This window comes from Neodiprion fabricii, chromosome 5 (assembly GCF_021155785.1).
Source record: "Neodiprion fabricii isolate iyNeoFabr1 chromosome 5, iyNeoFabr1.1, whole genome shotgun sequence".
NCBI classification, from domain to species: domain Eukaryota; kingdom Metazoa; phylum Arthropoda; class Insecta; order Hymenoptera; family Diprionidae; genus Neodiprion; species Neodiprion fabricii.
The window spans coordinates 20485028-20509556 of NC_060243.1; the positions used below are offsets into that span (position 1 = coordinate 20485028).

The 24529-nt window shown below is 39.8% G+C and overlaps 3 protein-coding genes across 8 annotated transcripts; 2 read left to right on the plus strand and 1 right to left on the minus strand.

Annotated features, from left to right (window-relative positions):
- The first annotated feature begins 879 nt into the window (after positions 1-879).
- Positions 880-8949, plus strand: LOC124183993 (ATP-binding cassette subfamily C member 4-like). 3 transcript variants are annotated; one of them, XM_046573260.1, is made up of 16 exons: positions 880-1801; positions 1911-2021; positions 2823-3198; positions 3267-3395; positions 3458-3649; positions 3785-4093; positions 4174-4626; positions 4698-5003; positions 5097-5213; positions 5387-5939; positions 6140-6370; positions 6692-6928; positions 7019-7281; positions 7607-8052; positions 8230-8359; positions 8442-8949. In XM_046573260.1, exons 1-16 carry the CDS (start codon positions 1725-1727, stop codon positions 8622-8624), a joined length of 4113 nt encoding a protein of 1370 aa, XP_046429216.1. In that variant the 5' UTR covers positions 880-1724; the 3' UTR covers positions 8625-8949. The 3 variants fall into 3 exon arrangements, with proteins under 3 accessions (XP_046429216.1, XP_046429218.1, XP_046429217.1); XM_046573262.1 differs by lacking the exon at positions 6692-6928; XM_046573261.1 differs by lacking the exons at positions 880-1801; positions 1911-2021 and adding an exon at positions 2690-2743.
- An 845-nt stretch (positions 8950-9794) lies between these two features.
- Positions 9795-17051, plus strand: LOC124183992 (ATP-binding cassette sub-family C member 4-like). 3 transcript variants are annotated; one of them, XM_046573259.1, is made up of 17 exons: positions 9998-10015; positions 10088-10198; positions 10560-10813; positions 10893-11268; positions 11336-11467; positions 11530-11721; positions 11897-12205; positions 12304-12753; positions 12821-13126; positions 13220-13357; positions 13523-14072; positions 14287-14517; positions 14669-14905; positions 14974-15236; positions 15508-15953; positions 16040-16169; positions 16273-17051. In XM_046573259.1, the coding sequence occupies exons 4-17, from the start codon at positions 10912-10914 to the stop codon at positions 16501-16503; spliced, it is 3972 nt and encodes a 1323-aa protein (XP_046429215.1). In that variant the 5' UTR covers positions 9998-10015; positions 10088-10198; positions 10560-10813; positions 10893-10911; the 3' UTR covers positions 16504-17051. The 3 variants fall into 3 exon arrangements, with proteins under 3 accessions (XP_046429213.1, XP_046429214.1, XP_046429215.1); XM_046573257.1 differs by lacking the exons at positions 9998-10015; positions 10560-10813 and adding an exon at positions 9795-9970; XM_046573258.1 differs by lacking the exon at positions 10560-10813 and having other exon boundaries at positions 9995-10015.
- On the minus strand, positions 16761-22783 carry LOC124183994 (transcription initiation factor TFIID subunit 6). Of its 2 annotated transcripts, none has more exons than XM_046573263.1 (8): positions 22508-22783; positions 20880-21192; positions 20387-20790; positions 19941-20159; positions 19695-19877; positions 19404-19626; positions 17526-17827; positions 16761-16993 (listed from the first exon to the last, which is right to left on the minus strand). In XM_046573263.1, the coding sequence occupies exons 1-8, from the start codon at positions 22655-22657 to the stop codon at positions 16901-16903; spliced, it is 1887 nt and encodes a 628-aa protein (XP_046429219.1). In that variant the 5' UTR covers positions 22658-22783; the 3' UTR covers positions 16761-16900. The 2 variants fall into 2 exon arrangements, with proteins under 2 accessions (XP_046429219.1, XP_046429220.1); XM_046573264.1 differs by having other exon boundaries at positions 19956-20159; positions 22508-22782.
- Between the last annotated feature and the right edge of the window lie 1746 nt (positions 22784-24529).

Here is a 24529-nt window from a genome sequence, read left to right on the forward strand (position 1 = left end):
AAGTCACAGAAATGATTAAGGATTTTCGCAGTGGGCGTTTAGGATTTGGCTAAATTTAAAAATGCATGTGTGAGTTTGGGGACTAAAGGCCTCACCAAAGACGAAAAATAAATAGATATATAGATAGTATTTATCACACAGTCGGATAGGATCTCTTCAGATCGATGTATCGTGTACATTCAATAGTAATAATAAACATTTACATCCAAATTAAACAACAAACAAAACTTGCAGTAACAATTCACAATATTCTGTTTAATGCCATAATATTTCCTGCAGCAATGAGTTTGAATATTTTTACATTCATAATAGTAACAATGGGGCTGCAATCGCAACCGCACCGACGATTAAGTTTGTGGGTTATAACACTATTGACAACTGCGTCAGTAATGGTCAGTGATCTTCCCGATGTTATGATTAAAGTTTATAATTTGTAGAGCGCTACCTTCTGCAGAAATAGTAATTTCCTAGTGAGATTTTAAGAATCAAAGATTCCTAAAATTAGTTTAGTGTAGTGCTCGCTTTTAAAACTGAGTAATAACAGTAATGACTCAACATTGCGAATAGAGTCAAGTAAATTATTCCAAAAATAACATAATAATCAAACAGAGAGAAAAAATGAGAGAAAGAGAATGGAATAAATACACGCAGGTCAGAGTGTGAGTCTGATTAAGAGTACTTGACGCATCGAAGAGTTGAATATATTTGAGTTTCAGAGCGAATTGAAAAATAGCAAAAAGAGTGTGTTTGAGAGTTGTGTAAAGGTGTTGGTGTTGATGAATTGTTTCGTATTTAATTTTTATTGTTTTCAATTATGGCGGATCTAAGTCTTTGAATTTAATCTTTTCATAGATCCCACACGTAAATATTAAACAAAATGTACAATTACACGGATCTTATTGGAAATTCAGATACAATCATTTCGATGTGGTCGTCAATTGATCGTCTTTTACTCGTCTTCGTAATCGTCTTGGGTCGTAGGTTGTTTGTCTTGTACTGCCAGCCTTCGGAGTTGAGCCCACCCTCGCGTTTTTTGTGTCCGGGTCAAGTACAAATTCTGTCTTCATCATAAGAACATCTCTCGTAATTCTTTCTCTGTCTCACACTCAAAATTTAAACTCTAAGTATTCTTGTGTACGCCTGGGCGCCTCTGAAGCCTATCCATGCTTCTAAGCGGCTACGCCGTCTTAGTCTACAGCCTACAGTCTACGCTTATATTTAGCTAGTTGTATATATAACTTGAAACTACCACCGACACTAGAGAAATGAGATCAAACTATACGCTACTATGTGCCTGCACAACAACCGGTGGTGACCGGTATAAGTAAGCTGCGCTGTTTTTCTTCTCACGAAATAGCTGCAAGTACATAAAACCGTTAGTACAAAGCTGTGCACTAACACTCTGAGTTCAGGGAAGGGATGTTTATCTTGAGAGTTTTGTTATCAGTCTCGGGGCAGGAGTGACAGTGAGAATAATTCTGTGACTTAGTCGCGTATCTCACGTTAGGCTTCGATCTTCTCTTAGCCATTTCCAAAACATCTGCCAACTTTCCCTATGGACCATCCTTTATCGTCCTCCTATGATCAATGTCTTCCAAGTACTGTAGTTTATTTTTTCCCAAAACTCTGTATTCTCCCTGTTTTTGAGTGGTCGGCCAGATGCTCACGATTCTAAGCAGCACAGTTTTCAACAAATGATTACGTCAAGAGGATAAATCAGAAAAATGCATGCAAATAACGAGACACGCGACCGGAAGAATCTCGAGGAAAGATCGAATATATTCAGCTTGTTGTTTTTCGGGTAAGCTTCCCAATCATTGTACCAGTACGCATTCAATTCAAGCCATATCTGAAACACAGAAAAAAATATTACATTTTACGGAAACAAATAATGTCAACAACAATCACAGGTGGACATTTCCGATTTTTCGCGAGGGAGCGAGGCGTAATTTGAAGTTAGAAGATTTGTACGATCCCTTGAAATCTGACGCATCCGAGAGCCTCGGCGATCGACTTGAAAAGTGAGCCATGCTAAATCCAAATAATTCAGTGAACAAATATCTTTTCGTTGATTCGACGTAAAGCTTTATAATTATTTCATTCCATGTAACTGATAGAAACTTAAGTAGATGTTTCAAATTCACGTTAGAAGAACTCACTCAGACGTACATGTTTCGAAATTACTATGAATTATTGTATATTTAGTCCGATTTAAATAAATTAAAGACCGATTGTCTTCAAGCTATTAGTGAGAAAATTTGCAGACCGAAAGGAGAAAGATATAAATTTGGAGCCAAACATACCTCTTGTCGTTAGGTAGATAAAAAATAGTTGTAGACACGATGATAACGCGATGAAGATAAACAGGAGTTTTATTAGCACAATAGCAAGAAATGCTGGAAAATAATAAGACTGCTGGTTGAATGGATGTGTATAAATGATCAAGTACAATGAAATTGGACTCACCACAAGCTACGCGGTTATTGACTATCATTGGAAGAATGTCTTTGTAATGCATACAGCTCTATTTGTAAAGATAGATGATGTCAGTTTGTGAATTCACCTGAATCTATGTCTGCAGTTGGCTCTTGATAGACAACTAATTGCTAGTATATAGATGGTCTTTTCATCAGTTGCAACCAGATGGAAAACTCGTACAAAAGGAACATTCAATGATGAAATTTTTACAGCATTATATTGATGAATGTCCCTACTCGAAATTTCCTGAAGATACAGTGCAAAAGTAAACGAAACTTAGGATGAAGTATGATATAAGAGTATGATGAACCGTTCCTAATATGGTATGTGTTTGTTTCACCTAGAGAGTGGAAAAAGGAGTTGATGAATGCAAACCGAAATTGGAGTCTGGTGAGAAATCAGAGGAATCATCCAAGGCCAAGACCAAGTTTGATGTGGACGTTGATTCGGATTCTTTGGGCACCATATTTGGTGCAAGGACTGCTCCTCTTCGCACAACTGATGGTACTGCGTGTTCTACAACCGATACTCCAGGGTTGGATAATCGACTACTTCAATCAGGCAGAAGAGCAGATAACACAAAACGATGCTCTCCTCTATTCTGTTTATCTGGTTGTTGTCACTCTCAGTGTTGTCTTCGTAACTCATCACACCGATTTTCGGAATCGGCAGACCGGAATGCGCGCAAGGGTTGCATGCTGCTCGTTAATATACAGAAAGGTAGTACGCTGAAACGGGTAACTGGTGAATGTAAGTACTATCCATTTTAATGGTTTAACTTATTCTAGGTTCTACGGTTAGATCAGAATGCGACGAACAATGCAGCGGGCTTGATAGCTAATTTGATGAGTAATGATGTCGCACGTTTCGATTCGTTACCGGCATATTTTCACTTCGTCTGGATCTCGCCATTCCAGGTAACAACTAGTCAGAATGCAGCATAGTTCAGACTATGTTTACAGTTTTTACACAATTGCAGGTCGTATTGATTGGATATGTAATGTGGCAAATCGTCGGTCCAACTTCGTTAGTAGGAATCGTCGTCATGATGTTACAGACCATTCCTCTTCAAGGGTACTTGAGTACCGTCAGCAGGAAGCTACGGTCGAAGATTGCGGCGAAGACGGATTACCGGGTACAACTGATGAGTGAACTGATTTCTGGAATACAGGTACGACGTTAGTTCCTCCTCCTTTCCACAACAGGAACCTTGAGAATAATTTTATGGGACAGATCGATTAGAATTTGTAGTTGCCAAATTATGAAGCAGTCAAATCAGCTCTAATACGATATTTTTAATTGGTAGGTTGTCAAGATGTACGCGTGGGAAAAACCATTTGAGTTGATAGTATCGAAAGTTCGAGCGGTGGAGATGAAACTGGTCGGGTATACGTCGTACCTCAGGGGAATATATCTGAGTATTACGGTCTTCACGGAAAAAACCACTCTTTTCTTAACACTGATTGTATTCGTTCTTAATGGGAACTCGCTTACTGCAAATATTACATTCGTATTATCAACGCTATTCAATGTACTACAATTCACGTGTGCTATATGCTTACCCAAGGCAGTACTCATGGCTGGTGAAACTGCTGTATCTCTGGAGAGAATAACGGTTGGTTCCACACTGTATGTTCTTCAGCCTTCCAATTCATCTTCATAATTCTTTAGTAACTCATAAATTTATTTTAACAGGACTTTCTACTTTTGGACGAAAGTAAATCACTAGAAACAGTCGATATCCCATCGGTCTGCGGGGTGCAGACTGTGGAAGAACCCACGACATCGGGTCATCAAACCGATAATGGAATTGGAATCCAAATGATCAACGTTGGGGCAAACTGGATTGATAGTCAGATACCACCGACTTTGTGTCACATATCGCTGGATTTAAAAAATCAGTCACTCTGTGCTCTCGTGGGTTCGTTTGGTTCGGGAAAATCATCTCTGCTTCACCTGATATTAGGGGAGTTGAAACTGGGAGCTGGAAGCGTGTCGTTCTACTGTATTGAAAATGGTATCAGGACTACTAAAAATAGTCACGATATTCGTATTTCATATGCTGGCCAAAACCCTTGGGTTTTCCTTGCCTCCATACGCGAGAACATACTATTCGGCCAGCCGTATGACGAAAGTCGATACCAAGAGGTACGTGAATCATGTTTCTTGTAAAATGCTCCCTGTAAATTGTACGTATAAATTCTGAGCGATGTGCCTAGGTGACACGAGTTTGCGCTCTGGTCGAAGACTTCGAACAGTTTCCCCAAGGTGATTTGAGCTGTGTGGGAGAAAAAGGAGCGTCTTTGTCCGGGGGCCAGAGAGCCCGTATCAATTTGGCTAGAGCTATTTACAGAGATGCCGATGTCTACCTCCTGGATGATCCTCTCAGTGCTGTAGACACTGGCGTGGCTCGTCACTTGTTCGAAGAATGCATTAAGGGCTTCCTGGATCAAAAGACTCGAATACTCGTTACTCATCAAGTACAATATCTTCAGCAAGCTCACACTGTTATAGTTCTCGATCGGGTAAGCTACTCCGCTTTATCAAGAAACTGATACTCATTGCATGCTGGACTTCAGTTGTGGAAATCTAATACCTAAAGCAATTCTTCATTCTAGGGCATGGTGAAGTGCCAAGGGACATACGAAAATCTGGTCCAATCGCAATCCCAGTTGTTAACTTCTGAGCAGTCCAAAGAACTCGACGAATTAGGAAAAATTAAAAAAAATATCCAGGTGGACACGGAATGCATAGTTATCTATATAAAATTGTGTACTTTAAGTTTAGGTTCTTTAAGTCGACGTCACAATACCTTCGTGGCCATTTAGTAGTTGTAGGGTAACATAGGTCATCTCTTACCTGAAGTATATATGTACACGAATGAGAAGTATGAGCTGGATTTTTTCAGGTGACGCCTACAGCTACGAATAGCAATTATCAGCTGGCGGAAGAGTTCAAAACCGTTGAAAACTCCAGAGATATCCCAGAAGAAGAGGTAATGACAGGAAATATGTCGAGTCAAGTATACTGGAGCTATTTCCTGGCGGGTGGTAATATCTGCTCGTTGATTTTTATCGCGACAATTTTTGTGATCGGTCAAGTGGCGACAACCGGGATCGATTACTGGGTATCGTACTGGAGTAACCAGGAGGCTATCAGATTCACGCTACAATCTAAAAGATTCAATACTTCTAATACAAGCAGTCACATGAATATTGACGATAATCAGCCACTGCTGTACTCGACATCCCATTCGCAGTGGATTGATGAATTCGGACTGCTGCATCAAGACGTGGCAATTTATATCTACGCCGGATGTATTGTCAGCTGTATTATCCTCGTTACACTACGCCACTTGCTCTTCATGAAGATGTGCGTCAATGCCAGCTGCAATCTACACAATTCCATGTTCGCCAACATTCTTGTAACTACTATGCGGTTCTTCAATACTAATCCATCTGGTATGCCAATCGTATCGGTACTAAAATGTAGCTGGTGATATTTGATTCCATTTAGAAATGTCTGACAATCCATGGACTTCTGAAAGAAATCCATTATCCTTTGATATCAATATTCGACTGACTTGATAATTTTGTAAACGCTTTCCAATATAGTACTCACTCTACTGACAGTTATACCGCGGTTGAAAATTTTTCTCTAGGAAGGATTCTCAATAGATTCTCCAAGGACATGGGTGCGATGGATGAACTGCTGCCCAACACCATGCTGGAAGCACTTCAAATTTTGACTATGATGATAGGAATGTTTACGATAGTGGCTGTGGTTAACCCGTGGATGATCATCCCCATAGTTATCATCAATGGAATCTTCTACGTGATTCGGTTCTACTACCTTAAAACGGCGCAGGACATCAAACGACTCGAGGGGATCGGTGAGCTCTTGATATTAAGTTTTTATAATAATTGAAAGCATGTACTGTGAGGGTAGATGCACCAATTTCGAGTGCCCGTACTGCCAACAGATCGTGTAGTGTATCTGAAATATGTACTCATTGATTTTTTCTCATGATCAACCGTGACTATATTATAAGTTTTGACGGATTTATGGATTGGACGGTTGTTCAGTTTGATTCAAAGAAGGGGTGTTAATGAAAATAAACGATCGTCATATCCGTGAATTTTCCAAAACTTACGAAATATGTATTGGCAAGACTTCCGTGCAGCTTTTCTGGAAAAAATTCACAAATTTCCAGCAAAGAGTCCCATGTTTTCACACGTCACTTCTACTTTGGATGGGCTAACGACAATACGAAGCCGAGGCACCGCAGTAGAATCAATGTTGCGAAAAGAATTTGATCGTCTTCAAGACGAACACACCAGGGCCTCGTACCTTACTATTGCAGGGGCCTCTGGTTTTGGGCTGACCCTCGATATTTGTTCAGTGATTTTGATTGCTTGCGTTTGCTTTTCATTCATCCTCATGGACGACGGTTGGTATTCCTTAGATTTTATTCACACTCGACATTCATTCGAGAAAAAACTTACTCAGACAGAGAGAGCTCAATGACTATAGTTTCTAGGAAACTTTCTCGGAGGATCTGTGGGACTTGCTATATCTCAATCTCTGGCGATGTCTGGAGTGGTTCAATATGGTATGTGGCAGACTGCTGAAGTAATCTCGCAGATGACATCGGTCGAAAGAGTATTACAATATACAAACTTGCCTAAGGAGGGACCGTTTACGACTGAGCAGCCTCCGTCACCCACTTGGCCTTCCGATGGTGGTTTGATCTTTAAGAACGTTACCATGAGATATGCCGATAATGAACCACCTGTCTTAAAGGTACACTGAATGTAATCGTTTGGTTCAAACCTGTCATTACGTTATCTATAGAATTCATCATTTCCGACACATGTATTTTCCCCTTTATCTCAGGTTCAATATCTTTAGATCGATAAAAAAAACTTACCACGGACAAACAAATCATTAACGTATACACTTTGTATCTCTCTAATTAATTCACAATTCAATTATCTTTCAGAATCACATGCATTTTGCTAATTGCCACAATATTTTGAATCAATTATTATGCTCGCAATATCAGCGCGAAGTGCCATTGTCATCATCACCTTCTCAATCCTCATTTCTTATGGTTGTACAACCGTAGGACCTGAACGTGGATATAAAACCTGGTTGGAAGGTTGGCATAGTGGGAAGAACAGGTGCTGGTAAATCGTCGCTAGTTTCGGCATTGTTTCGATTACATGACGGAGGTACGGACGGTGAAATAATAATAGATGGGATTAACACGAGGTCAGTGGGGCTGCACGAGCTACGTCGCGGCATCTCGATAATCCCTCAGGAGCCTATTTTATTCTCGGAAACTCTCCGCTATAACTTGGACCCCTTTGGACATTACTCAGACACCGAGCTTTGGCACAGCCTCCGTGAAGTGGAACTTGAAAATATGACTTCATCCTTGGACATTCCAGTTGCCGAAGGTGGAGCTAACTTCAGCGTTGGCCAACGTCAATTAATCTGCCTGGCCAGAGCCATCCTTAAGGAGAATAAGCTACTCGTGCTTGACGAAGTCACTGCTAACATTGATCCTATGTAAGTGTCAATCTTGTCAAATTCCATGTTTCAGAAATTCGTCAGTCCTTATTGTTCCTACGATGATAAATTCTTTCGCTAATTCTTCTGCGGTATTGATAATCACCTCTGAGCATAACTCATTTGCCAATCGCAACGAATTCCAGTAAGCTAACACGTGATCTCGTCATCTTCTAGCACTGACAAATTGATTCAGAACACCATAAGTCGAAGATTTGCAGAATGCACAGTTGTGACAATAGCGCATCGGTTGAACACGGTAATGAACAGTGACCGAGTTTTGGTTATGGGAGAAGGCCGAATCCTTGTGCGTAAATTTTTAAGACAGCTTCGCAAACTACTAAATAAGCAAAATAAAGACCACTTGATTCTTTTCATTTGTGACTCAGGAGTACGATCATCCACATTTGCTGCTGAAAGATCGAAATGGTTACTTTTCGCAAATGCTTCAACAAACCGGAACAACAGTGGCAGATGAACTTGCGGCGATTTCCGAACGTAACTATAACAGTCAACCGAACATTAGAGTCCGGGAGCCATCAAACGAAGTCATCACCGCTGCCAGTGAATAAATCGTCCATTTCTGTTCAGCCATAGCATGAACAGTCAACTATTTATTACAGGCACTCTCATTGCTTATCAAGTTTAGGAGTTGTCCACATATTGCATCACCCAATTTCCGTAGTCCCCGCCGCCCCTCACTCATCATGTGATCAACACTACATCCGATTATGGCTGCTGATCCCTATGAGGTTCAAGAGCAATGCTACGACGTCGCATTCAAGTAACGTTGAAAGACGAGAATTATACGTGAACCTAAAAACTTTCTTGCCTATTCTAACGGTCACCGGCTCCTTAGTTTCCACCACACAAGCTGGATAGCATTGCTCAATAATTTGAGGACCTACAACTATTCCCAATGCCACCGAAGCGTTGTCCAAATTAACCCATGACTGTCGGTCAATTCCGCGTCTTCAATGAAGTGTTACGTAACGTTAATATTGGTCCCCGCCTCCCAGTCGCGGGTAACAGAAAAGTAATGAGGACTGTGGCTGTGCAACCTTCTTCTTATCTAACACGAGCTGCGTTCAACGTTTGCCATTTTTCAAAGCATCACACTTCAAACCCGTGGCTGTGATTAAGTATGATAGTCTTTGTTTCACAATTAAGAATCTTTTTATGCATATTAATAATATTATGCTTTGCGCATAATTGATGTTCATTGATTATCCCTCCCGATTCTTCTGTAAACGTAACAATTTAATTGAACTATAATACTTAATTTTCATACTATTGCTATTCTGTGGTCTCTATGTTACTATGATCCCTTGTAATGTTTGTCAAAGACTTAAGTTAGACTTACGATAATTCTTCCTGTCACGAAGAATCAGGAAGAACAAAGTGAGGAGTTGTGCAGCAAATCAAATATACCTTGTATTTGATATCTGATATACGGCTTATTTGCCGTGTGGTCTATATATGAAATAAACTAATACATATATGCCTGATATATGAAGAAAATAGAGAATAGATGTCCGTAAGGGACGTATATAACACGCGCTATGCACATACAGGGTTCCATTTCGCACATCGTAAGAGTACATTTAAACATCTGCGATATACGTATATTAGACTGTAATTGCTTGTATTCCGTGATGGTGATACGCTGATCAATTGAGCTAAACGCAAGAGAAGGGGAATGTATGCCCGCAGTTTCATTAACAGAATCGTGGTAGGAATAGAAATAAGAATGATTCTCCAGTAGGGATATTAGATTTGAAGAGACAGACGAGAATCTTTTGTGCGAATAAGTGAAGGGCGTCAAGTGAACACATTCAAACATGGAAACAAGCAAAAAGAGACGAGATCGGAAGAATCTTGAGGAGAACTCGAATTTACTCAGCCTGTTGTTTTTCGGGTGGGCAATGTGCATTGGCAAATTCGACCCAAGCAATGATTGATCGTAAAACAAAGAAATGAATACATTAACTGATTGATTGTGCCGAAAATAAAATAATTCAACAAATAATTGTAGGTGGGCATTTCCAATTTTTTGGAAGGGAGCGAGGCGCAATTTACAATTGCAAGATCTGTATGACCCGTTGAAATCTGATGAATCCGAATACCTCGGAGATTGCCTTGAAAGGTAAGCGATCAGAGAATTTAAATTGATTCAACACTGCATCTTTCGTTAACGCAAATCGACACAAAGCTTTCGAATTTTTTTTTACTCATATTTCCAATCGTTACAGAAATACAAAATTCGAAATTTTGCCAAGTACGTAACTTTTGAATTTTTGGAATAGAATGATAATAATTATGCTTCAAGGTAGAAAATCAGATCGTTAAGAAATTCCAAAGTTCATCCAGATCTGACTTACAATTTGAGAGATTATCTGACGCGTATCTGAAATTTCTGTAAAAAATACGTGTGTGTACCTGACGAGAATTTTAAACTTTTTATGATATGAAATGAATTGTACAAATAAAATGATTTCTCATATCAGTCAGTTTCACAACAGTTGGAAAAGGGAAATTGTACGGAGGAAACAAGTAAGCAATTAAAAAAAATATGATTAGTTGCGAGGGAGACAAGAAACAACTGTAGACGCATGAACTGATAACGCATGATTTTTGCTTCGGAAAAACGGGAAAAATGCCAGAAAAGCAATTGAATGAAAGAATGGCTACGGTATCATATCAGATAATACATTTCTTTTCGTGACAACTCACAATGATTTCGAGATAGCGCGAGATAGGGGTAAATATTTCTGACACAGTTAAACAAGGACATCAATCAATCGTCTGTGATATTGCACGTGCATGATTCCTTATACCAGAGAGTGGAAAAAGGAGTTGATGAAAGCAGACAGAGAGTTGCTTCTGAGGAAAGATGGAGTAAAGCAGCCAAGGCGAAGGCCAAGTTTGATGTGGGCATTGGTTCGGATTCTTTGGGTACCATACGTGATGCAAGGGCTGCTCCTTTTCGGGGAGTTGATGATACTGCGTATTCTGCAACCAATACTCCAGGGGTGGATAATCAACTACTTCAATCAGGTCGAACGTCAAACGACGCGAAACGAAGTTCTCCTCTATGCTTTGTACCTCGTTATTGTCACTTTGGGGATCATCTTCGTCATTCATCATACAAATCTCCGCACTCAGCAGACCGGGATGTGCGCAAGGGTCGCATGCTGCTCGTTAATATACAGAAAGGTCGTACTGTTACATTGGATCACTGATGAATTTAGAACGCTCGATTAACTAGTGCAATTTGTTTTAGGTTTTACGTCTGGACCAGGCTGCGATGAATAACGCGGCTGCAGGACAAGTGGCTAATTTGATCAGTAACGACGTTGCCCGATTCGATTTACTTCCGATCTTCTCACACTTCGTTTGGATTATGCCATTTCAGGTAGCAAATAGTTGTACGAAGTCTCTTTGTCAGTCTTATGCAGATTTATCACTTGCTTACAGGTGGTTTTGATTGGTTACGTCATGTGGAGATCGGTTGGTGTAGCTGCGTTGGCAGGTATCGTCACCATGATAATACAGGCTATACCTATTCAGGGGTCGTTGAGCAATATCAGCGCGAAATTGAGGTCGAAGATTGCAGAAAAAACGGATGAGCGAGTCCAACTGATGAGTGAGCTGATTTCCGGAATACAGGTACTGTGTATATTTATTCACACGTCCATAACAATTGCCTCGAGCATTCACCATTCGGTTTAGAATTGCAACACATTCATCATTGATAGTCCACGTAGCACTTTCATGTGTTTGACTATTTTTTACATAAGTATACATCAGATACGCGTTACGAAACAATATTTTCCATCAACAGGTGATCAAGATGTATTCGTGGGAAAAGCCGTTTGATTTGATAGTGTCAAAAGTTCGAGGGGCGGAGATGAAACTAATCAGTTATACGTCGTACCTCAGAGGAATATATCTGAGTATTATGTTATTCTCAGAAAGAATCACTCTTTTCTTAACACTGATTGCGTTTGTACTTTCCGGAAACTCTCTTACTGCAAATATCACATTCACATTGGCTACGCTATTTAGTGTACTACAAGTAACATGCGCTGTTTGCTTTCCACAAGCTGTCGTCTTGGCTGGCGAGACTGCTGTGTCTCTGGAGAGACTAACGGTTGGTTTCACATTGCATGTTCATGTCCCTTTACAACTGATCCGCGATCGGCGAATTGTTGGTATTTTTTTCCCTATCATGCCAATTTATTTTTGCAGGATTTTTTACTTCTGGAGGAGGTAAAATCTTCGGAAAATGTTAATTCACCGACGAACAATGGAATACACTGTGTGGAGAAGATGACCCCAAGCCATCGGGCCGAAAATAGCGTCGGAATCAAAATATCGAACGTTGCAGCGAACTGGGTTCATGGCCAGCTGCCACCGACCTTATGCCAAATATCAATCGATTTGAAAGATCAATCACTCTCTGTTCTTGTAGGACCTGTCGGCTCCGGAAAATCATCTCTGCTTCACCTGATATTAGGGGAGTTGAAAGTGGGAGCTGGAAGCTTGTCGTTTTACACTAGTGAAAACGGTATCAAGACTAACAAAAATAGTCGCGATATTCGTATTTCATATGCCAGTCAGGAGCCTTGGCTCTTCTCTGCCTCCATTCGTGAGAATATTCTTTTTGGACAACCATATGACAAAACTCGATACGAAGAAGTACGTATGTCGCATATTAGTGGTCAAATGTTCGCACACTTTCATGAACCTCGAACAATGTTCCCAGGTGACACAAGTCTGTGCACTTGTCAAAGACTTCGAACTATTGCCCCAGGGCGATATGAGCTTTGTCGGTGAGAGAGGAGCGTCTTTGTCCGGGGGCCAGAGAGCACGCATCAATTTAGCCAGAGCCGTTTACAGAGACGCAGACATATTCTTGTTTGACGATCCTCTCAGTGCTGTGGATGCTCGAGTAGGTCGTCAATTATTCGAAGAATGCATAAACGGCTTCCTGAAGGGGAAAACTCGAATACTCGTTACTCATCAACTACAATATCTTCAGCAAGCCGAAACTATCATAGTTCTCAATAACGTAAGCTGTGACATTTTTTCATCCAGAAGCTGATTTACACAACACCCCGAACCCCTGCCATCGTTATCCACATCCTTTGGTGATTGGTTGTAGGGTTCCGTCAAGTGCCATGGGACGTATGAAGACCTGATTCAGTCTAATCCCCACGTATTAGCTTCCGAGAAGTCAGAGGAATCCGACGATGACATTTCGCTTGAAAACAATTGCGAGGAATACGCAGAAAACAAGAAGGTAATCGCAGAAATGTAGTCTGTAAATTCATCAAATCAAGGTCGTGTTCCAATGCGGGTAGAATGTGTATCTGAGGCATCAACTAGCTGCGTCAGTAATTGTAAATCGATAGGAATCAACCATTCTGCATTTGAATCCCATGAATGATTGATATTATATTACCAGACAATACCAGTCGCAATTGTAAATGGCGATGGTGAGCCGAAGGCAGCTGCCAAAAGCATCGAAGACCCCGGAGATGTAGCAGACGAAGAGATGGAGACTGGGCAATTGTCAAACCAAGTATATTGGAGCTATTTTTTGGCAGGCGGTAATATTTGCTCGTTGATTCTCATTGCGGTAGGTTTTGTAATAGCGCAAGTAGCGGCGAGCGGGACCGATTACTGGGTAACTTACTGGACCAATCAAGAAGCCCGCAGAATCACATTGAAATCAGCAAAGTACAATACCAGCAATACGAGCCATTATAATGACACTGGAAACATTCAGCGAGATTCTTCATACCAATCGGAGTGGTTTGATGAGTTCGGTCTACTTAAACAAGACGTGACAATTTACATTTATGCTGGATGTGTAATCGGCTGCATCATTCTCGTTACACTGCGCAGCATGCTCTTCGTCAAGATGTGTGTTAGTGCCAGTCACAATATACATAATTCTATGTTCTCCAATCTTTTACTAGCCACCATGAGATTCTTCAACAACAATCCTTCCGGTACGTTGCATATGATAACAAGGTGTCAAAAATGTTGTTTAATGTTGCAAGAATGTATTTACAACGTAATCAACACTTTGTACACTTCTAAAATGAAATTCAGTCTCTTCCGATATAAAAAATTCATTCACAGAGAAATTTTCTGAATGATTCACTTAATTACTCTTCTGGATCGTTCTTGTTGCTCTCTCTGTCTATCAAAATCTTCCTCTAGGAAGAATTCTCAACAGATTCTCAAAGGACATCGGAACAATGGATGAGCTGCTGCCAAAAACGATGCTGGAAGCAATTCAAATCTTGGCTATGATGGTAGGAATGTTGGTCATGGTGGCAGTGGTCAATCCATGGATGATTATCCCCATAATTATCATAGGTGGAGTCTTCTACACAGTTCGATTCTACTACCTCAAAACGGCGCAAGACATCAAACGGCTCGAAGGCATTGGTAAAGCTCAGCGCTATATATCTTCATTAATTCAAATTAATTGTCGCGAGAGTAGATTTACTAGTTTAGAATTCTTACCATTCTTAAGGGTTGGAAGTAATTATGTGATACTTGTGAGATACCTCAAACGGTATTTTTTGGAATCTTCTAGCAAAAAGTCCCATGTTCTCACATGTAAGTTCCACTCTGGATGGATTAACAACGATACGAAGTAGAGGTGCACCAGCGGAATTGATGCTGAAAAAGGAATTCGACCGTCTTCAAGACGTGCATACCAGTGCTTGGTACCTCGCAATTGCGGGAACATCCGTCTTGGGACTCGTCCTCGACCTTTTCTCAGGAGTTTTGGTTGCTTGCGTTTGCTTTTCGTTCATCGTTATGGACGATGGTTTGTTTCCTGTAGATTTCATGCCGCATGTACCGTGATATCCAGTCTAAGAAAATCCCAATTTTCAGGAAACTTTCTCGGAGGATCTGTCGGTCTTGCCATTTCTCAATCCCTGGCCATGACGGGATGGTTTCAATACGGAGTGAGGCAGGCTGCTGAGGTGGTCTCACAGATGACCTCGGTAGAAAGAGTCTTACAGTATACGAACTTACCCAAGGAGGGACCGTTTACTACTGAGAAGCCGCCTCCTGTAACTTGGCCTTCCAATGGTGGCTTAACTTTCAAAAACGTATTCATGAGATATGCCGATAATAAACCACCAGTCTTGAAGGTACAGTTTTATTCTGACACGCCATGTGTTTATGACATTCAAAGAATTTATCATTCTCGTATTTAATAACTACATAAAAGGATGACTTTTTCCTCAGACCATTTTTTCTACATTTCCTAATGTTTGTAGCTACAAATTTATGTAACATTTTCTTTAAATCACTGTCATGTATGCAACGCGTTTTGTCCATCGACTCAAGATTTTTCATGTGTTCATTCCGGAAATACCTGCACCGTGCCCAGTACATGATCAAATCCATTCTTCCTTATAGAATCTCAACGTGAAGATAAACCCTGGCTGGAAAGTTGGCATAGTGGGAAGAACAGGTGCTGGTAAATCTTCGCTCATTTCGGCACTATTTCGACTGACCGGAGAGGGTCTTGAAGGTGAAATAAGATTAGACGGGATTGACACGAAGTCAGTCGGACTGCTCGAGCTGCGTCCGCGAATCTCGATCATTCCTCAGGAGCCGATCTTGTTCTCAGCGAGTCTACGCTACAATTTGGACCCCTTTGAACAGTACTCGGACGCCGCTCTATGGGACAGTCTGAGGGAAGTTGAACTCGGTAATGCGGTACAATCCCTTGGCTTCCGAGTCGCTGGAGGTGGCGCTAATTTCAGCGTTGGGCAGCGCCAGTTAATCTGCTTGGCCAGAGCTATTCTCAGGAACAATCGACTGCTCGTTCTTGACGAGGCTACCGCGAACATTGACCGTAGGTCAGTGTAGATCAGGTCGAATTTGTCATCGTTTTAATTAGTTATCTTGTTTATTTCAATTTGGTAATTATGTTTCTGGCTTCCAGCACCGATGCCCTTATCCAAGACACCATCAGACGGAGATTTTCTGATTGTACTGTCTTGACGATAGCTCACCGGTTAAACACAATAATGGATAATGATCGAGTCTTGGTCATGGCGGAAGGTCGCATCGTGGTACGTGATCATCGTCCAACCAAGTCTCAAAATAATTATTTTAAGCAAACTGTTGAATAACTAATATCCTTGTTTTTTTCTACCATCTTTATCCGATGTGCAGGAGTTTGATCATCCTTATTTGCTGTTGAAAAATCGTAACGGTCACTTTTTTCAAATGCTTGCACAAACTGGCAAGACAATGGCAGAAAAACTTTCCGAAATTGCTGAAACATCGTATCTACGGAGTTCAGAATTTCACAAAAAGGCATCAACTACTTCGAACGATACCGTTAACGAAGATGAAACTACCACCCAGTCATTACCATTGACGGAAGATTGTAAAGATCGGTAAAAACAGTCACCTCGTGTGTTTTATGGGATCCAGTGTTAAACTGTACCGACGAAGTATTAGTTGAATTTTTATTTTTTTCCGGTGAATCGATCAGCTGGTTCAACCAAAAAAACCTCAACCTGCAAGGTGAGCTGTAAAAATTTTCAATCGTAATGAGGTCAAAGTCTTATTTGTAATTTATCGAAGTTAGAAATGACCAAGGTTGATTAATTACCGGTTGGAAAACAGCGAACGAATGAAAAGTAGGACAACGGATATTGGTATTGAATTTTTTTTTTGTTTTAAACTAACTTGAGTTACAACTAGACAAAACGTTGTGCTTTGTTCGTTACAATTAGGTATTAGAAAAAATATTGACATATACGTATAAATTTTATTAATAAATATATTATTTAATCTATTGAAAAGCGTGCTCGTCGGTGGGGCTTAGAGATCTTTCGATGCTTTGTTGAGTAACAAAGACTGTCTGTGGTTTAGAAGTAAGACTGGCCTGTAAAAAACAAGAATAAAAGAATATGTTGAATAAATTTTTTCTAATTTAGTTGCGTGAAAAAAAAATGAAAACATTCTTATGAAACGACTTGTTTTTAATCCGTTTCGATCTTTCCGTGTTCGACGGGACGGGAAATCGAATTTTCAAACAAAGCATCTGAATACACGATAAAGCAAAGGAAAAAAAAAAAACAAATAGAATAGATCTCTGAAATTTCGCAATTACTCACTACACTGTGCCTTCGGTCGATAAACTACGCATATACATGTACATGCTGCTTTGGTACTATATCGTAAATTTTTCAACGATGAGTTCATAAGTAAAGAACATAACAAAATCGATGTACTTCCCAGTTTAACCCCTATGCGCATTAATTTCAGCGATTAAACAGACTGGATGATACTAATAGCTGATGTCAATTGTGTTTCTAAGTATACAAAAAGAACGCGACTTGATGCAAGAGAACAAAAACGGAAAAAAACCAAGAAGAATGAGGTAGCGATTCGGTGTATGGACTTGATCTATGTACCTGAGACACAGTGGTCGTGGCGTTCTGGTTACTACTAGGCATGCAAACCACCACCAGTTTTGGGGTGCTACCCTGGAGATGTTGCTTTTGTTGATGACTAGAACTATTTTGCGTTATCTTGACCTGCTGCTGTTGCTGCTGTTGGCCTGGTGTTTGTACGACGTTCGGCATCGTCGGTGTCTGCGATCTCGACTGAAGTATGACGAACTTCTGACAGCCGCCCGTCGGCGTTGTTCCACCCCTGCCGGAACCCAGTATCATCGTTCTGCTAGGAGCCTGCTGACCTGGGCTACCCGCGGGCACTGGAATCATAGATCAGCCTCAAATGTAAAGTGAATAAATTTCGGAAGATTGGATATTCGGATCCCAGTAAATTAAAAAAGATTCAATTTTACTAGAAAAAATTTATTTTGGCGTCTGCCAATTCCAAATTATCAAGTAAACGTACTGCATTATGCTGACATCAATCCGATTTAATCGTTCTAGCGTTTTCAATGCGTGTCTACGGGTTCGTTTCTTCGCCATTCTGTTATGTTTAAATTACAACGCAATTTCAATTCAATTCAACCTGTAATACCTAATTCCGTTTCGATCCATTCCTGTTTGATCCTTTCGTACAAAAAAATTCACCGGGAACATTCCAAGTGATTTTATTGTAATTGACACGTAAGAAAGTGGAAACATATCAAATCCCTAGACACATATTCAAAAAAATTGAACGATTAATTCACATTGAGTTTCTTATCATGGATCAATTTTCTTGTGAAACTCGGACCGGAAAATCATCGAAACGAATCGGGTTCAATAAGTTCCAATCCTTTTCTGTCTACCGAGATGTTCTAGAAAAATTTCAACAATTTTCAAATACGTATTCAGAGTATACACAGTTTCGGACGATTCCAAAACAACAGAAGAAAAGAGCATAACGAATTCGCATTCCCGAAGGTATGTACTTTAGTCAATATCAAATGATCGTTCTGGATCTCTCACAAGATCTGAGGATTTTTTGAAAGGTGTAACATGATTTTGGTGATTCCCGGCAATAGGATTCACGAAACAGGGTTGCTACTGATTTTGAATTGGGGGATTTTTTACTTATTCAGGTTCTCCAGATCCAAAACGGTAATTTTATGGATTATTTTTGTGTCTATAAAAATTAAAGTAATGAACCTTATACCTTATACCCTGCATTCTCTTTTTATCATCATCTGACTGACTCGGTTGCCATACCCCATATGCGGAATGTTCCTTCTACTGCTAAACTGCAAGAACCCAGTCTCTTGCATCCTTCCCCTCATATATTCACAATTTCAAACAATCTTTCATTCGGCCAACATCTAAATTCCAGTCTCTTCCCTTTCTCCTTTTCCACGTCTTCTCATTGTACTCTCCACATTTCTTACAATAAATCAATTATGTACTCAAACATTCAACTCTTCAATACAAGTTCCTCTCATTTCCTTTTACCCTTCATATGTGGTAGTCGACGAGGTTCAAAACCAAAATAGGCCGTAATAACATCACCGCCGGGTGTGGATGCGGTCATCGATAGCCGCTCATCGTGATAACAATCATACACCCGGTAACACATTCGACGAAATCCTCAGACTTTTCGTTTCTTTTTAGAGGTAAAACAAAAGTCGCCAACCATTTCAGTGTTTTCAACCTACCAAATAGAGTGACTACCCTGATTTGCGTAATTTATTCTGTTTTGAATCATAGATTCCTAAACTATGAAGATGTCCTAGAATTACTAAGAGTCAGTCAATTGCCACAAGATTTTCAAACATCTCTAAGAAATTCAGCATAACTGGCACAGCATTAATAATATCCTGCGCCATTTCCCTTGCTTCCCAATAGTGAAACATGTTATTTTACCTGATTGAACGAGCGGTTTTGTCACCACAGTGGTTGGTCCCTGTTGCTGGTTTGTGGTGAGAGTGGTGGAGGCCGTTGCGGAGGTGGTAAGAGTCGCAGGTTGGATTCGAGCTTTAGCAACAGCGGCACAAAGCACTGGACCGACGTATCCAAAGTCTTGTTTGTACTCTTCAACGTAATCCGGAGCCGGACGCATGCCTTTCAACACAGGAGCGACAACTTTCTAAAAAAGCCAACACAATTTTAAATCAACTGCGAAGAGAGTTTTGAGCAATTTAAAAGTCCACTCACAACTAACAGCGTCTTGATATGACCAGCACCGTTTTTATCAATACTGGAAAGTACGGGCCCCTCAATGCAGCTCTCGATCCTCTCAGATATGGATTTTATCTTTGGAATGATCAGCGCCTTGACCACCTCTGGGCCGAGCTCAGAGAGTCCTTCGATCGCCCCGTAGAGCGAGGCCAAGGGCGTCTGAAGATAATAGAAGTGTTAGTTTCCTCTTAGCCGCAGGTAAGGATGTTGATAATTTCTTACCCCGAATTGATTTACCTGACTATTCTTAGCCAGCGCCTGACTAAACATGCGAGTAACTCTGGTCTGCACATTGTTCGTCGACGTGTTGAAGTTCTTGCAGATCTGGGCCATCAGGCGTGATGCAAAATCTCTCAGCGCCCAATGATTGTCCATTTCAGGTCTCATGCACAGCTGCCGAGAGACTATGCACGTCGCTACTGACGGTATCAGCTCGTGCAGCTGAAATTAGTTCTATTGATGTTAAAATCGAGAAACAAAAGCTAGTAAGATTCGAAATAATTCAAGGAACAAATCATCAAGAAAGAAGAGATTGCAGTTATTTCTATAATTTCTTTGACAATTCGTTTAGCCTGGATTTTCGTGATTTCCATGATCTCCTTGAATTCTCAACTATCGTGAAAGCCGCTGACGCTATATTGTGAAATTTTTTGTGGTAAATTACTCACGTATTTCTCTAGATAAAGGCTGGGATTGTCGAGAAGGGCTTTGACCATTCTCATGAGGTAAATGAGAAGTGCGAGATTGTTTTGCACCACATTGACCCTGACGCCTTCGGCGATGAAGGTGCACATTCTGGCAAGCATTTCATGCAAACCAGGATCCGCAGACAAAGATTGCAGGGCCTCAGCTCTACGAGCCTCGTCCGATCCAACGCAGGCCTCGGTTATCTCCTTGTAGTAGAGCTGCTGCTCAACACTAAGCTCGTGGGTAGCGAGCTGCTTTACATGCACCGTCTCAACGTTTCTCAACTTTTGACTCTTTCCTCCTCCTCCCGGCTTACCAATGCCGACACTCTGACCCTTGGCAGTGAGCTTGCTTGTCGGATCAACACTCTCAACCTTTTGCGCGTCTGGAAATTTTTTGAATTTATTTTTCAGATGAACAGCATCATGAAGTGATCAAATATTCGTGAATGGCCGATAAGGCTTTTCAATTCACCCTTGGATACAGGAGGTGGATTTTCTGGGATTGTCGGCTGGACGCCATCAATGCAAAGCCAATGGGCTCGCAACGTTACTTCGAGCGGTAGCTTAGGCCACGACTGGCTGTTGGACACTGCTTCGTTCAAGTCTATCTCCTTGTCCTCGACAAAGTGCAATTCTCTACCTCCTCCCGATGCGAATCTGAAGGGGACGTTTTCTCGCGCAAAGAAGCCATATGTCGGCTCGATGTTCTTTATCTTTAATGCATGGTCGATGTCGTGTGCAGTCATCCTCTGACGCTTACTGTGGTGCATGAATTTTGCTGCATCCTGAATAGGTAGTTGAGAAGTTAATTTAAGGATGATATGAAAAGTGAACACGAAGGTGGGTGATGAAATTAGTCTATTGTAGGAAGTAGAAAAATCTCTTTTATTATGGCAAGTAAATGTGAAATCGACCAAATATGACCAAAGCAACACTAAAACCAGTCGAAATGCATCAAAAAGTAATCAAACATGATGAGCAAACGGATAATTGTGAACCAACACATGTTTAAATAAAACCTGTAAAATAGAACTGGTGGCCAATTTTAATGAAAATACAATTGAAAATAGTGAAATAAAACTATTTATCGGCAAAGGATCTACGTTGAAGGCCGTAATCTGTCCAAAAATAATTTGAAAGAACTAATGAGGTAAAAAAATTTGACTAAGATTAGTGAATGTCAAGAGGAGTCAAAGAAACTCAATTAATATCAGAAAATGATGAAATCTATTCAAGAACATCCTAAACAGACTAACAAATTGTGAAAGAGGGAAAAAATAATGCTTATGCATGGCTACGTATGACTAAATGAAGTAAAAAAAATAGTCAAATCATTATTATAATGTAACTAAACAAGGATGAGGGACAATTTTGAAAACAGTTGAAATACAGCTAAACAATCAGCTGTCATTAGTTTGCCATAAATAGATGACAATTAGTTCAGAAATAGCCAAATAAGATTAATCGATGGTCAAAAGTAAATAAATAAGACCTTTGGTAGGCAAAAACAGCTAGAGAAATTAAAGAGTGAGCTGAATATGACAGTATTGAAATTATAAATAGTCATAAATAATAAAATAAAAAGCCAAATGTACCCAAAAATAACGTGATTGGAATGCAGAGCATGAAATGTGTATGGTGGTCATGACGACAGAAGGGGGAAATTATTACAAAGAATAAAAATGTTTGCTGCGATACAAGAGTTTTACGGCTGTATGCGTATGTGGTGTACGTACACATTCGCAGTTCTTGAATCCCTCCACCATGATGGTAACCTAACCACGCTTGTGCATCCACAATGTTTACACTGTGAACGCCTTTTCAATACCAATATAATTAGGTAAAATATGACTAATGTGTGACTGAAAACGAATGGAAAAATGTGGCGAACATTCGTATACAGTCAAATTTTACATCGACATGGATGAATAAGGACGAAATATGTCCAGAGATAGCGAAATGAGATGAATAAAAATTGAAAAGTAGGCAAACGATATTAAATATTTTAAAACGTAGCTCAGTGGTGACTTCGGAGAGTTTAAAATTCATTGAATATATGTAAATTGAGAGGAGAAAACAGAGAATACTACCGCAACTTGCCTGAATGATCTCCTTTAGCCTGTAGCTTACATCCTCGGCGAGATCCTTGGCAGCCTCGTCAGGAAGATTTCCGACCCCAATGCTTTCTGCGATCACTTTCATGGACTCCTGGGACAGGGTCGTCCCATATATCGAATCGTTGTCATTCATAGTTCATCTGTGATCAATTTACACTTAATTTTTCACAATAACAGCATCGATTTCACAAACATAACCTACAAACGTTTGACAGGCTTAAACTATCGACATGATTGTCCACGTTGGCTTGTGGTAGCCACGAAGCTACCGCGAAGTAGTCCACCACTTTAAACGCGGCAAAATAAACAGGCTGGTATCGCCTTTTGGCAGAATCGATTCCATTCATCGATACATCGGAATAAGGATTGAGTTTCGTACAACGGTATGTACATCGATTCTCTTAAAAATACAAATTTGCACGACAAAACGAAAAAGCGAAACTGAAACAGAATTTTAATGAATCCGAAAGTACTACAAGTGGATAATATTCATTGTAATTATCACTGGTCTGCAAGGAAATCCAGTAACAAATAATATGAACCACGTATATTTTTCATATAATTTTTTTTTTGATATAACGCTATTTTTGCTTACACATTATAATCAAACACTAATTATAGCAACAATATTTATAAAAAATGTCATAAAGTTAAAATGTTTACGCATTAAAATCGAAAGAAAATCTAGCTACTAGTATAATTCTAGTTATTTTGTCATTTTCTTTGTCTTCTTATCATACTAGACGACATTTTAACGTACTGTACGACATGAAGGCACAACGAGAACTGCGCAGACGCATGCATGGTGTGAATAAAACGGCGTTAGGCGATATCTTTCTTTCTCTTTCATCAGTTCGAACTGGTTTGCATCATGTACAAATACTACGAATATTATTTAAATAGATTAAAGTAGTGCAAATGCAAAAACAAAACACAACAAATTCTTAATTTTAAACAATAAAAAAATCATATCCTGTAATATACATATACGTGACAGCAGAAAATGGAAAGCAGATATAGATTCGGCACATTAAAATCTTCAAGTCGGAATTTTTTTTTTTTTTGAAGGAGCAATCCTTTGCAGACCTGTGTTACGAAATAGATCGATTTGTTATGATGGAGGATCCAGATGAATGACTATTATCTGATTCACAAAATACAAAGAGCTAAAAGTGATCAAATCCATTGAGCTAAAATAATTTATCAAACGAGAAATAAGAAAATGGTGATAAAATTCATTTGCAAAAAATAATCTCACACATAAAATCATTTGTACCATTCGAAATTGTAAGTAATTTTTGGAGATTAATTTACAGAACACATCGTACGTATATTTTTATTTAAAGACTTAAAAATAAAGTGTGCTAATATGTATAACAAGATGAACAATTGAGAAATTCTTCACATAGAATATACATAAATCTTATACAATAATAATATTTAGGTTTTGAAAAGTACAAACATTTACTTCCGATGCACTAGCCGTTATCGATTATTCGTTTTCATATGAATCAACGATAACATAGAATTCAAACGTTGAATAAAGTTTCAGTGTTGTTATCTGTACGACTCCAGTGCACCTTATATTTATTTTTGGCAAAAAACCAGTGTATTTTTAACTTTTGACCCAGTTTTAGCTGTCTAAGGCTGTCTCGATTTGTACATTGTTGACATGACAGTCTGCTCCATTTTTTTTACTAATATCTTATCAATATCCGTGTTAGTTTTTTACAATACTAGTTTACGACTTGTGATGGTTTCAGCATTAACGAAACCACTTACATCAGTTATCTTGGCTTGCATAATTTAGCAAGTAATCAACAATTTTCACGCAGCCTTTTAGTACAACAATATGAAATATTGGCTAGTGTGGTGGTTAAACTCATAAAATCAGTGATACTGTTGACAAATTTGAATTTGAGGGGCAACGGTGGTTGTCACAATAGAAAGATTGTCGTGCTGCGGTTGTATGGATCGACCACCAGAGGGCAGGGCTCGCGCGAAT